The 15,000-nt window shown below is 38.2% G+C and overlaps 2 protein-coding genes across 4 annotated transcripts in view; one reads left to right on the forward strand and one right to left on the reverse strand.

Moving 5' to 3' along the window:
* Window positions 1-515: 515 nt before the first annotated feature.
* LOC118556350 (probable global transcription activator SNF2L2) overlaps window positions 516-15,000 on the forward strand; it is a gene marked incomplete at its 5' end in the record, with an annotated part of 41,325 nt that continues 26,840 nt past the window's right edge. For all 3 annotated transcript variants that reach the window (XM_036133437.1, XM_036133438.1, XM_036133439.1), the window contains 4 exon segments: window positions 516-602; window positions 960-1,006; window positions 4,476-4,642; window positions 14,550-14,713. In XM_036133437.1, coding sequence (XP_035989330.1) covers window positions 516-602; window positions 960-1,006; window positions 4,476-4,642; window positions 14,550-14,713 — 465 coding nt within the window.
* Window positions 9,332-12,151, reverse strand: LOC110366427 (myosin-9-like). The gene has a single exon (XM_021307195.2). The coding sequence runs from the start codon at window positions 11,844-11,846 to the stop codon at window positions 9,864-9,866; it is 1,983 nt and encodes a 660-aa protein (XP_021162870.2). The 5' UTR covers window positions 11,847-12,151; the 3' UTR covers window positions 9,332-9,863.

Here is a 15,000-nt window from a genome sequence, read left to right on the forward strand (position 1 = left end):
TGACTAAATCAAAGCGACATTCTTCCATAAAGGATATTACCACATATACTATCAGTGATACGCTGTCCACTCCAAACAAGGAAGGGTTTGTCCTAATTAAGAAAGTTGAAACTTATTATTAATCATATATCTTGTGACTAACCAAAAAATAACCCTGGTGTAATGAAAATGGTAATTGTAAAAATGCTCCATACTTGATATTGGTATTGAGTTTGTTTTGTATGGAGGCTACTGACACCCTGATAAAAGTAATTGTAGAGTCTCGTCTGCATACGGTGTTTTAGGTAAAATCACAGGTCGGGGATGAAGTGACCAAATGCCAGCTTTGTTTCTGCATGTTCACATTTGAATAGGGAGCAGTCTGCGTAGAATAGTTAAATTTATCGTACAAAGTAAATATAAACATGCAATGGGTTTTTTAAAATCAATCTAATCGATTTATTCTATTTTTCTTGTTTAATTAGTTTAGCTAATTCCACAACAAAGTTGAATGAGAATTTTTTCATTTTCTCCAGGGCAAAGGAGGTGCTAAGACCCTGATGAACACCATCATGCAGCTGAAGAAGATCTGCAACCATCCGTACATGTTCCAACACATAGAGGTGGAGTTGCCTGCTGACTGAAATAAATATTATCTCATGTTTGACTAATTTAACTCATTAATTTTTGCTCCAAAGATGGTGTGCTTACTGGGTTAGAATAGTTTCTGTAGTCATAGAAGTTGTTTTGCTTTGTAGTTTTGCTCTAAAAGGCTGAAAGTTCAAGCAGCCAGCTTCTCATCAATACATCATTATCCTCTATAAAACTTTGGGTTTGTTCCCTTTGTTCATTGACTAGATCAAGGTGATCAGAAAAATACTCATGGACATATTTTCAAAAGCCTGTTCCACTACAGGTATATTTAGTTTCAGGACTTCACACCTTTCCTTAATGAATATCTAACGTTTTCTTTGATACAGGAGTCTTTTGCTGAGCACCTGGGCTACCCGAATGGCATCATCAATGGGTGAGTTACACATAAAAGAACACGGGTCCACTACAGAGTCGCGGCTCGTTTCACTGAGTTTTCATCATCTAACTCTAAAAAGCATTGAATATGAAAGAAAAAGTCTCCATCAAGTACCAGCGGGAAAACACAGCCGCACTTCTAGAGCTTTTTGGAGTTTAAACGGGGTTTGGTAGGACTGACCCGCCACAACTTTCACTTGGAGTAATAATGGTGTAGTTATTAGACTTAGACTTAGTCTTAGATTTAGAGTGCATACAAAATGACATTTCGTTGCATTACAGCTTATAGACAATGTAATGAGATTGCAATTGAAATAAAATAACATTACAATATATGTGTAGCAGTAACAAGAATGTACAGTGTGCAGGTGAAAAGCAGTTTTAAATTTTTTTTTTTATAAACCAGCTTTATTAAAATGTTAACACTGATGTTGTAAGAAAATGGGAATATACATTAAATGCACATAATATCTCTCAGTGGCACCTTGATTTTATGACGCAATAGTAAATGGGTACCTTTTACAACACGGGGTGTCCAAACTTAGGTAAGTGGGCCAAAATTGTCAAGTCAAAGGCGGTCGAGGTCCAAAAATGAATTTTTTTTAAGCCGTAAAAAATTCTGTTAATTTTTTACCTGCTCTACAAAATATGATTTATCATACGATTATCATTAAATTATTAGTCAGATTTTTCGAAGGAAATGAATGTGAAAAATCATCGTAGATCCAGAATTAAAAAAAGAGTTTTGCTCATTTGTCATATTAAAAGATGGTCTTCCAGTTTCCAAATTATTCTGAATAATTTGACTCTTTAACAATAATAAACTGAACTTGTTTTGGTCTAACTCTAGCAATGCCAGAACAGTATTTGGGTCAGTTGTCCTTTGAAAACACTTGCTGTAATGTTCATATTTAATTTCAAAACAGATGTTAATGCACCAAAGTCTGAGTAATTAAATATAACTGGATAGATGTTACTATGAAATTAAAGAGAATGCCAAAAGTGTGTTTATTAAAAGATGAATACTTGTTGTACGTAACATTTTCAATTGTAGGATTTGAACTTTCCTGTAATAATTTTGCCCTAAAAACTAAAATCTTCCATCTGCATCAGCCACCTAGACCAAATCTTTTTTGAAATCCTGTACTGATTCAAAATCAGTACAGGGGCCACAAATGGCCCCCGGGCCGCACTTTGGGCATGCCTGAATAAATGTTTTAAGTAGAGCTGCACAGTATATGGAACCACAATCGTCATAGCAGAACCAGTTTGTGTAACCATAGCAACATTTGGATATTGAATTTCAAGTGTTCTGCATGTGAATAATACATTTAGTCAATTACATAGCGTCTTAATTCTCCTTGAATGCCTGATGCATGTCTTCAGTGGTAAATGAGTATTTTTACTCCTGAAATAAGATAATTAGATATCCTGCACTTGACATAAGATGGAGATGAATTGTTCTTATTTTAAGTGCAAAAATCTTATTCCATTGGCAAATAGATTTATTTACCTCATTTCAAGAAAATGTTACTTTTAGTTTCCTTTTTGCGGTGCGAATGTGGCAAACTGACGTAAGCGTGACTTATTTCCATGTTGTTGAGTGGTGGAAATACGTCAGGAAGAAAAACTGTCAGGGCTGCCAACACAACTTCTCTGTTTGCAAAACTAAAAGAGCTGAAAATAGTTGATTTACCAGTAACATCTCAACGGTAATTAGAACCTGGTGCAAGTCCAGCCTGGGCGCTCAGAAGAGACACAAACTCATATAATACTGTTTGGTTGCTATTTCTTGTTTAACAAAGATGGAAGTACTACTTCTGTGTTGTTATTCTTTTTTAGTTTTTTTTTTTTTTTTTAGGGGAATTTGATAACTCAGAGTGAACTATTCTGAATAAAAGCAGGTGCATAAACACGCACATTATGATCGGATTAATTGATCGTGTGCCCATGTAAACAGTACAATCCTATTATTTAATCTGAATACGATTTAATCAGATCGATTAAATATGTAAACATAGCTATTGATGCTATTGAAGCTACATTTCCCTTCACAAGGTACAACTAAATATTTTTCTCAGGCCTCAATTATGAGGGAAGGAAGCAATGAATCAGCCGACTTGCAATCAGCATCAGATGTTATTTACAGAAAACTCTGTTGTGTGGACATTTTAGATTTGGCAAACAAAATCAGCCCAACTACAAACATGCATCATCTTTTGTGTGCTTTGTGCTTATTGAATATAATTCAGTGTTGTTAATGTTTTAGTTGTATACATAGAACCCACCACAGACTATTTTGTTATTTCTTATGTTGATTTGGAGCAAAATGTGAATGTTCTACAAGTTATATTTTGATGGGAAAAAGGCAAATATGTTTAGAATTAATTTAATTGCATAAACAAAGTTACCTTAAGTTTAATGTTTTCATTTAAAAATAAGATTGAAAGGTTTCAGTTGTGCCCAACTCCAGTTCTCGAGGACTGACATCCTGCAGCTTTCAGTTGTGGCTGGTCCAACACACCTGAATCAGGCGGCTGAATTACCTGCTCAGCATGCAGTCACACTCCTACAGAGCGCTGCTAGTGACCTAATTACATTAATCAGGTGGGGTCAAACAGACATGCATCAAAATGTTGCATCAAAATGTTTCAGGACTCCAGAGTTTAAAATCTGTTGATTAAACACTTTGTGGTGCTCTTTCAGGCAACTGGACATTATAAGTCTATTGTTAAAAGACTAAATAAATCGTTTTTAGCCCATTCATGAAACACTGAACTAGTTAACCCTTTTGGGCCCGATTTCTCTCTGAGCTGATTGTGCGAAGCGACACCTAGTGCCCGCCTACCATGTAAGCAGCAGGTGTTTATGAGAAACACAACAAGGTAAACTGATCAAGGCGCTTCTTGCTGTTCTATCAAAGAAGAAATTGTGGATTCTGACCAAACAGAAGTGATAGCAGCAGCTGCGCGTGCGTCCTCCTGCGCTGCCATGTTTATTTTGGTTCAGCTGTGGGCTCAACCGCTCGTGATTTCGTTGCACCAGTATGTCCCGCCTTAAACCTCAATACTGCAACTTGATTGGCCCGAACCGTTTCTGTTGAAACCGAAGAAGCACAAGTTTTTGAACCCCCACAAATACTGCAAGAATTCATCTTGTAAGGCACGATTAAAGACAAAGCTTATAGTGTCGGGGCTCGGATCTCCCGCTCCCTCTGTCTGAGCTCCATAGCGCTCTCGATCTCTTGCTCTGATCTCCCGCTGTCCTTACTTCTGTTGTACGGTTGATACGTCCCTAAACCAGGATAACAGTTTTTGGTTTCTTTGGTACATGTCCCAACACTATGTGGAGCAGGCTTCCCATAATATGTGCCTGCTCCACCACTATGCTCTGCATTGCCCCCTAGCAAGCAAGCTTTTTTTTATATTACAAAGAACCCAATCTTGAATGTAATCCTCTCCACTCAGGCATGAGCTGTACAGAGCTTCCGGGAAGTTTGAGCTCCTTGATCGGATCCTGCCCAAGCTCCAGGCCACTGGCCACAGGGTCCTGCTCTTCTGTCAGATGACCTCGCTGATGACAATCATGGAGGACTACTTTGGTTATCGAAACTTCCAGTATTTACGCCTTGATGGTAAGATCACACCCCAGAGCTTTTCTGTTAGTTTGCTGATACTTTACTGATGAAACGTGATGCACAAAGCTCTTTGTTTTTGCAAATTATTATTGCTGTTTAGAGATACACTAGTTAATTAATCAACAAGAGTTCAGAATCAGCCAGTTTTCCCTAAACTGGCTCTGACCCCATCAAGCAGTCATATACAGGAAACTTTTTTTCCAATCAAAGCTGAGAAGTACTACCATTTCTTTTTGGCCATAGACACATCAACCAACATCCCCCCCCCCCCCAAAAAAAAAAAAATAAATAAAAAAAGTGCAATTAAAAAGTTTGATTTAATAAACATAATGGTTTTGTAACAGAACACTATTCCAACACAAAGTTAGAAGGCTATAAAAAACAGAGATTGCCAAAGGGTTTTCAACACAAATCATTAATTATTGTGGAATCAAGGTAAACTATAGTGCTGAAAAGATCCTAAATTAAGAGCCATTTGGGATTCAAAGAACCGGCTCTTCCATTGGGAGCAGAGCTAACAGCCAAACCTCTCATCACTGTCAGCAGAAAATTGAGGAAAATGAATGTGAGGTTTAAGATTTAAAAGGCAGTATTTACTATGGATGAATATTCAATTCAATAAAATTTTATTTATATAGCGCCAATTCATGAAACATGTCATCTCAAGGCACTTTACAAAGTCAAATTCAATCATATTATACAGATTGGTCAAAAATTTCCTATATAAGGGACCCAGTTTTTACAAAAAAAAAAAAAAAAGGTAAAAAACAAAGCAACTGGACTTGTTTTCCGTAGTTGAAAACATTTCTCTTCCTCTCCAGGAAGCTTTCTCAATTCAAAAAGTCTGGAGTAATGTGGAGTACCAAGCTTTATACTACTGCCAAACAAAGGCCTGTAATGGTTTAGATAACATGCAGATTTAATCGAAACAGCCCCCCCCCCCTCTTAGTAATGGACGGTCGTTAAAGCCATTAAGCCAGCAGGCTTAATTGAAAGTTGACAGGTGGTCAGGACATATGTGGTCACTGATTCCTCCAGCTCAGCTTTTGTCATGTGCTCCATTTTAGTGATGAATTTAAATTTCTCAGACACAAGTTGGAATTTGGATAACAGTTCCTGACTGGACACTGAATATGACCTGACTTATCAGATACTTCACAACACCAATGTAGTGATACTATATAAAACATTTAAACTCAAGTGTCCTCCTGCCAAAAAGGTTGGTAACATGGATCACCAACCTTTTTGAGTCTAAGGGCCATAGTGACACTGGATTAATTTGCCTGATACACACATAAACTTCTAACAATCATCTTTAATTAAAAAATCAATGATAACAAATGTAGATATGAGTGAATAAATTGGAGCCTAGAGGGCTAAGTGTTGGACCATAGCTGGGCACTGCCGTCACGATAATTTAGCTTTCCTGTGTTAATATTTCCTGACATTAAAAAGCCCTCACTTAAGCGATGTTACTAAATACTATATTCTGACCACCTTGCCAAAATACAGGTAATTGGTTTCAAAAACTTTCATTTCATAATTTAAGAGGTCTTTCAAAAGGTCTGGGTTGTTAGATGAAGATGATACAACAGCAGTGTTATGCTGTCCATGATATCCTTTTCTCAAAGCAATTGATACATTGGAAACCAATTGATTTATTCCAGACAAGTATTGTGAATAGAAAATATTTGCCGCTAGATGGCAGCAAAGCGCCATCTTTACAAAATGTTTATATCAAGTAGATAATAGAAAATCACTAAAATTCAATGGTTTGCTCTAAAATTGTGAAAATATTCAGGGATGTCCAAGAGTGGTTTCTCTAAGCACTTAATTTTTTTCTAAGCCATTGAGAAAGTAATTTTAGAGAAAAAAAATATTAAAGTTTATAGTCGTGTACATGTAAATTTCAATGGCTTGTAAATAGGTCAAAATTGCCTGGATGTTTACCAGACTGGAATCCATGTTTTGCCTCCACGTGAGTTACAAATTTAAAAATTTCCATTGGCCTGGAAAAAATATTTGTGAAAAATACATTGATTTCTCCATTTTCCAAACTTTTAAAAAATCAGAGTGAACGACTTTCAAAAACTGCAATACATGCAGTGAGAGAATTGTTACACCTTATTCAAGGAATACATCCTGACAATCTGAGCTCATTACACCAAAACATTGATTTTAGATGAATATTTCTAGTTTTCAAGTTTTTTTTCACACTTTTGGAAATAGGTCCCGCCCACTTGTTTCAATCATAAATATTATGAAACCATATTTAATACTTTAGTTCAGGGCTGTGACTGGAAGGTAATAAAGAAGGTTTTGTAAAAATCCGATGAGCCATTCTTGTGTAGTAGATTTCTTGACATCACAGCGCCCCCTAGTGATAAATGATGCTCAAATGCGGGACACGTGTGCAAAATCTTATTTGGAATATGGGTTATGAAGGAAATGGTAAAATCTTTTATGGTTTTAGAATAATCAGCAATTACATTTAGAGCTAGCTAGCTAACAATCACTTATTTTAGCATTACTTTTCAAAAAAGTCAAAATTAAAAAATCTGCCGCGTTAACTTTTTTTATTCGTCCATTACACGGTTATATATGGAGTTTTGCGTGGATTGCACAGAAAATGTAGGAGGAGTTTACAAAGAAAGGTTTGACCTTTTGTAGCCATGTAGTGTGAAAAGTAGCTGGGAAGCGAAAGGTGTGCCAATTCCCTTTATTTTGCAGAATCATCCAATAAACAAAGTGATATGAAGTTTTTGAGTGTGGGACCAGTAGTTTGGTGGTTACAGGCCGAAACGCATTGTCCTTTGTTATAGCGCCCCCTAGTTGTTGAGGGGTCTGAATTTCTGGGTTTGAGTAGCGGTACACATTCAGTACAATCATGGCCAAAAGTATTAAGAATGACACAAATATTATATTTTCACATGATCTGCTGCCCTCTGGTTTTCATGTGTGTGTGTCAGATGTCATCACATACGTACAGGAATACAATTGCAATCATATTATGAGTAACAAAAGCTTTTAATGACAGTTAGAATGCGTTAGTGCAGCAAGTCAATATTTGCAGTGTTGAGCCCTCTTCTTCAGGACATCTGCAATTCTCCCTGGCATGCTCTCAATCAACTTCTGGACCAAATCCTGACTGATGGCAGTAAAGGCATTGTTCATCACCAAACTGCTCTGGGACGGTTGGGAGAAGTTGCTCTGAGAGGACATTCTGGTACCATTCTTTATTCATGGCTGTGTTTTTAGGTCAGACTGTGAGAGAGCCGACTCCCTTGGCTGAGAAGCAATGCCACACATGAATGGTTTCAGGATGCTTTACAGTCGGCATGAGACCAGACTGGTGGTAGCGCTCACCTCGTCTTCTCCCTACAAGCTGTTTTCCAGATGTCCCAATCAACGGGAAAGGGGATTAATCAGAGAAAATGACTTTAGCCCAGTCCTCAGCAGTCCACTCCCTGTAGCTTTTGCAGAATATCTGCAGGAAGTCTGTCCCTGATGTTTTTTCTGGAGAGAAGTGGCTTCTTTGCTGCCCTCCTTCAGACCAGGCCGTGCTCCAAGAGTCACCGCCTCACAGTGGGTGCAGATGCACTCACACCTGCCTGCTGCCATTCCTGAGCAAGCTCTGCACTGGTGGTAGCCCCATCCTGCAGCTGAAACACTTTTAAGAGACGGTCCTGGCGCTTGCTGGTCTTTCTTGGGCGCCCTGGAGCCTTTTTGGCAACAATGGAACCTCTATCCTTGAAGTTCTTGATGATGCCATAGATTGTTTACTGAGCAATTTTTCTAGCTGCGAGTCTCTTTTCTGTTAGGCCATTTTTGTGCAGTGCAATGATGACTGCACCTGTTTCTTTAGAGATAACCATGGTTCACAGCAGAGAAACAAAGATGCCAAGCACCAGCCTCTTTTTAAAGTGTCCAGTGGTGTCATTCTGACTTAATCATGATAGATTGATCTCCAGCCCTGTCCTCATCACCACCCACACCTGTGTTAATGGAGCAATCACTGGAACCATGTTAGCTGCTCCTTTAAGGCAGGGCTGCAATGATGCTGAAATGTGTTTTGGGGGATAAAGTTCATTTTCTAGGCAAATATTGACGTTGCAATTAATTGCTGTTACGCTGATCGCTCTTTATAACATTCTGGAGTATATGCAAATTGCCGTTATAAAAACTGAAGCAGTAGACTTTGTAAATATTAACATTTGAATCATTCTCAATAGTTTTGGCCATGGCTGTACTTGGATACCTGATTCAATAGATTTATTACAACGCGTTTTAACGGAGAAGAATAATTATTAATAATAATAATAATAATAATAATAAATAATTTAAAAACAGACGAAAAGCAATAGGGTTCTCTACACACAGTGCAGACGAACGGCATAGCCGTTTGCCTGCGCTGGGGGCTTGGAACCCTAATAACAAATAAAATCCAGAATGCAATATGCAAGTGGCAGTGCATTTTTGTTTTGTTTGTAAAGATTTTTGGTGTACTGGTGTCGAGTTAACCAAAAGGCTGAGCTACTGACTCTTATTTTTTAACTGCAGCTGCTGACTTTATTACAAACGTGTCCACTAAAGACATTCATTATCCATAGTTGCTTATCCGTGCCAGTCTACAGAGCAACTCAGACACACACAGGACAAACAACCATGCACACGCTTACGCTCACCGAGCAGCAATTTGGAGAAACCAATTGGCTTAACTCTTTTGGACTGTGGGAGGAAGCCGGAGTACCCAGAGAGAACCCACACATTCACACGGAGAACATACAAACGTAAAGTTACAACACACAATTAAGCAGCAATGTGAGTCAAAATATGAGTAGTAACAGCTAAATGTCTTGCAAGTCTTCAAAGCAAAAGCTGAATTTAGCCGCTACATGTGCGCATCACCAAATTCACTCAAAGCAAAGTGATACAACAAAGACGTATGATTGAAGTTAGCACATTCTTTCCCGAGTTATGTTTACAGTCCAAAATCTCATATAGACAGTATCCAAATTTAAAGTTCTATGAAATTTTAAATGATGTATACATGTAACAAATTCATATTGACTCACATATTTTTGATTCTTTTAATGGATTTCAAAAAGGGAAAAAAATAACATTTCTATCAGTATCCGATGTTTGGATGGAAGTCTTGCACTAAAGGGAAACCCAGGGTGGCTACAGATGAATGATTTTGTATCTGTGTTTGGAGGATTTAGAAAATCCACAATGGAACCCAGTATCTGATTGTTCCTTCTTTGTACATCGTCAGAAACGTTCGCTTGACTCCTTGGAGTATAGGTGTTAGTGGCTTACTCTGGGTTTCCTGCATGCTCTGGTTCAGATGTACTCTACATAAGGACTCTTGCATATCATCAGCGATTACTTTAAAGTTCTGGATTTGTTGCTGCTGGTTCTGCAGGTCGGGAAACTCGCTAAGTGCCCCTTGTATTTGGACTTCCTGATCTCGCTGATCATGTTGCTTGTCGTTTATACTTAAATTTTTTTTCCTAATCTCAGTAACCTCTTTATGCAAGTCCTCGTTCTCTTGTTTCAGCAACTCTGTTTGAGCCCTAAACTCATGATTCTGCCTTTCTAAGTCTTTGAGACTAGTCAGAAACCTTTGGGTCTCTTGGTTCAAAGTTTCCTCTAGAATTGCCATCTTCTCCTCGTTCTGAGACCGGTTAAAGTTAAGCTGTTTGACTTCAGCCTTCAAGGCAATGTTCTGTGATTTCAGGAAGTCACTTAACTCAGTCTGCATTTTAGTCTCATGTTCAAAACTCCTTACTGTTTCCCAAGCATTTTGGAGGTTGTTGGTTTTTTGTTGAAGTTGCTCATCTTTGTGTTCCAAAGCTTGTTTGCTGTCGGCCAATTGTTTGTTGATTTTGGTCACCTTTTCACACAATTCCTCGTTCTCTTGTTGCAGCAACTCTATTTGAGCGCTAAACTCATGATTGTGCCTCTCTAAGTCTTTGAGACTAGTCAGAAACCTTTGAACCTTCTTGGTCTCTTGGTTCAAAGTTTCCTCTACAATCGCCATTTTCTCCTCGTTCTGAGACCGGTTGAAGTTAAGCTGTTTGACTTCAGCCTTCAAGGCAATGTTCTGTGATTTAAGGACGTCACTTAACTCGGTCTGCATTTTAGTCTCATCCTCAAAACTCCTCATTGTTTCCCTAGCATTTTGGAGATCATTGGTTTTTTGTTGGAGTTCCTCATCTTTGTGTTCCAAAGCTTGGTTGTTGTCGGCCAATTGTTTGTTGATTTCGGCCACCTTTTCACACAATTCCTTTTTTTCTTGTTGCAGCAACTCTATTTGAGCGCTAAACTCATGATTCTGCCTCTCTAAGTCTTTGAGACTAGTCAGAAACCTTTGAACCTGTTGGGTCTCATGGTTAAGAGTTTCCTCTAGAATTGTAATTTCTTCTTCGTTCTGAGACCGCTTTAAGTTAAGCTGTTTGACTTCAGCCTTCAAGGCAAAGTTCTGTGATTTAAGGACGTTACTTAATTCTCTCTGCATTTTACTCTCCTGTTCAAAATTCCTCATTGTTTCCCAAGCATTTTGGAGATCATTGGCTTGTTGTTGTAGTTGCTGATCTTTGTGTTCCAATGCTTGGTTGTTGTCGGCCAATTGTTTGTTGATGTCGGTCACTTTTTCATTTAGGTCCTCATTGTCTTGTTGCAACAACTCTATTTGAGCCCTAAACTCATCAGTCTGCCTCTCCAAGTCTTTAACAATAGCCAGAAACCTTTGAACCTTCTGGGTCTCTTGATTCAGAGTTTCCTCTTCAATTCTCACTTCTCCCTCCTTCTGAGACCACTTGGAGTTAAGCGGTTTGACTTCAGTCTTTAAGGCTACGATCGTTGATTTTAGAAAGGTATTCATCTCACTCTGTATGTCATTCTCATGCTTTAAACTACTCACTTTTTCCTCTGCATTTTGGAGATACTGGGCTTGTTGTTGAAGTTGCTGATCTTTTTGCTCCAGTTTTTCCCGGAGCTCCTGAGTTTCTTGTATCAATGAGGTTTTCACTGACTCCAAGTCCTGCACTGCAGCTGTCAGCTCCTGGTTTTTAAGGTGTAGGTTCTCATATCCTGTACGAAATGAAGTAACCTGTGTTTTCAGAGCATCATTCTCATCACAAAGCTTCTCATTTTGTACTTTGAGGAATCTTTTTTTCTTTTTTCTGGGACGCTCCATTTTTCATCGAAGGCTTTCCACAACTTGTAGTTTTCCCGTATCTTCTCAGTCGATATTTAAATAGATACGTTCCAGGGCTTCTTTTTCTATGTTATGACTCTCAACCTCATTGCACATATGCTCAAAAATAAGAAACTGTCTTGAGACTTTTTAGTTTGTTGGTTTGTATATCTACCTGTTTAAAATGTTTGTAAATGGCTGTGAACTCTCAGCTGCGGTGTCTACTACTTCCACTCCGCTCCTGTAGACTAAAGGGAACTCTGCTGTAGTTTGATTTAGTGGAACAGCAGCTCGGAATTCAGGGAATGTTGTGATGTCACAGGCCCTTAGTGATGTCATCAAGTGAGTGTCATAGCATCATAACAACATGAAACTTGCTCTGTGTGTGGGTGGTGGGGGGGGGGGGGGCAATGTCTGGCTATAGTTGTGGCTTGTGGCTATAGTCTTAATAAAAAAACAACAAAAACAATCATTGTGTGGACATTTGTATTTTGCTCTGACTGTGAAAAATTGACAAAAACTGGTTTGGTTTAGATTTAAGGTCTGAATTGAATTGAATTAATTCATTTATTTTGTTTCAAGTTTAGGTTAAGATGTCTGTTTAGTTTAGTTTCAGGTATGTACAAGTAATAGTTAGGTTTAGGGTAAGGGTTAATCCATAGAAATGAAAAGTGAATACTAAGTCCTCACAATGATAGTAAGACAAACATATGTGTATGTGTGTGTGTGTTTGTATACACATATACATGTTATACATATATACTTGACTCTGATACTAATATAGGCACATACACTAATTTATAAATCCCAAATATTATTTTATTTTTTATTTTCTGTTGTATGCACTTGGACTGGATCTGATCTTTTCATGACAGTCTGAACAACACAGATCGGATTTTTTCAAATGTGACCCAGGCCGCTTGGATATGTGGTCCTGAATCCGATACGTGTCTGATCTTTTCAAATGTGACCTGCGTCTGTACGGCCAGGTCGCATTTATCCGACCTGTACGTCACTCATACGTATCATTGATACGGTAACAAGCACCTGTTGCAAGCCAATACAGCCCAACGGCAACACCTTTACTCACTGCTATGGCCCGCCGAAGATGTGTGTCTTTACCTAAGGAGCGCTAAAGACAGCCGTTCACAGACGCACATAAAGGTTGCCTTAGTCATTCGAAAATGATGAATGAAGTCCGTATCAGTAAAGCTGCTCACATCACTATCCCACCATTCCTGGCTTCGACTCTGCACCCACACGTTTCTCTGTGTGGACGTTGCTGTCACTGCCCCACCCAACGCCATTGCCAAAAATTTGTCTCTCTTTCTTTTCGATCATCTTAAAAAGATTTAATTGGTAATGCGCTGGCTCCGGCTGGAGAATATCTTAAAGAACGCAAGATACGCTCCAGCATTATAATCCATGTTTACTTCTGCAAACAATGAGCACGATTGCTACGTGTGACGTCATCGAATTCAGTTCACACAGGAGATCACATACAAGTCGCATATATTTGGAAGTGTGAACGGACACGCAAAAAAAAATATCAGATTTCACAACTGTTCACACTGTGAATCAGATTTCACAGTGTGAACGTAGCCTGAGACTATAACAGAAACTCTGGGCACAGAGTTTAGGATCACACCACACCACTGTGTTGCCAGATCTGACTGTTTCCAGCCCAAACGCAACGTTAAACCCGCTTAACTAATAAAATAAGCCAGCCCAAATCTCAACCTCTCTTGAACTTATGTTAAAAGCATAGATGTATTAAACACATAATAAAGAACACGGCATTAGTGCACAACTGCACTGAAGTAAAGAAAAAAAATCACACTTAACAGCTCCCCTTTAAATGTGCAATCCGGCAACCTAATTACCTTCACACACAAGATCAACCTCATGTTGTCAGGTTGTTATAGAAACCTTAATGTTTTACCAATGGCCTAAATCTGCCTTAGTATAAACTTTCTCTCTCTATTAAAAAAAACACGTTGAAGTTGATAAGTAGGTCTCAACCAATTTGGGGTTTTTACAATGAGCGTTGACCATTACCACTTCATAGTCACACTTGATTAATCAGAGACTATTAATTGTTTGTTATATCAGGTACAACAGCTTCCACACATTTTTAAAATAAATTGACCAAGAGAATGAATGCGAGGAGGCGTCATTTTATTTAAATGTAGAAGTTTTTTTAATTCTATTTTTCTGTCATTTTGATATGATTTTCCTTTTATTCTTTATAAAAACTCACCAAATGTTGTGAAAAGCAGCCCAAATTTTAACAACCCGCCCAAAGCTACCATCAATGCACCACCATCAATTACATGTAGTGGAAACCCTGAAAATATATTTTGTTTTTAAGGATGCAAATTATCAATTAACGAGTTAATCTAAAGTTGATTGATCTTGTTGATCGACTAACACTTAATTGAAAACCCTAGTTTTCTCTTGTATCAAGAGGGTCTTTCCATAACATGAATGTTTTTTTTAACAATACGCTGAATTTTAAAATAATTATTTTCCAAGCTTATAAAGATTTAATTTAACTGTTAAATGTCTAAGGACAGGTTTTGTGAATTAGGCATGTCTATAAACATGATGATTCAGGCATCAGATTGTTTTTAGGTAATGATTTATGTTTACTGTCTCTGTCAAATAAGAAACCTCATATTAACGAGATTTTTTTTTTTTCAGGTACCACCAAATCTGAGGACCGAGCTTCACTCTTGAAGAAATTTAACGAGGAAGGATCTCAGTACTTCATCTTCCTCCTCAGTACCAGAGCTGGTGGCCTTGGCCTCAACCTGCAGGCCGCAGACACAGTCGTCATCTTTGACAGTGACTGGAACCCACACCAGGTACAACCATCCATATATTCTCCCATTTACATGAAAAGTAGTGGTTTTCAAATGCTGCTCCAACACGGCCTTAACAAGGCTGAAAAAGCTACTTTCATGTACTGCCAACTAACGATTGTTTTAATATCGGCATCATTTTGTTGTATGATCATCATCACATAAGTTGGCTGTAAAATGTTTTGACTGTTCTTGTCTATGCTCCTCTGAACGCCTCTTATTGTCACTCTCCTTTATTTATTAGCTTTAGAAATGATCCTCCATAAGATATTAATTTTAAATCCAACTGA

The sequence above is a fragment of the Fundulus heteroclitus genome, unplaced genomic scaffold (assembly GCF_011125445.2).
Source record: "Fundulus heteroclitus isolate FHET01 unplaced genomic scaffold, MU-UCD_Fhet_4.1 scaffold_620, whole genome shotgun sequence".
Lineage (NCBI taxonomy): Eukaryota > Metazoa > Chordata > Actinopteri > Cyprinodontiformes > Fundulidae > Fundulus > Fundulus heteroclitus.

Coding starts and splice junctions, on each gene's coding strand:
- LOC110366427 (XM_021307195.2), bottom strand. CDS start 11,846: ATGGAGCGTCCCAGAAAAAAGAAAAAAAGATTCCTCAAAGTACAAAAT.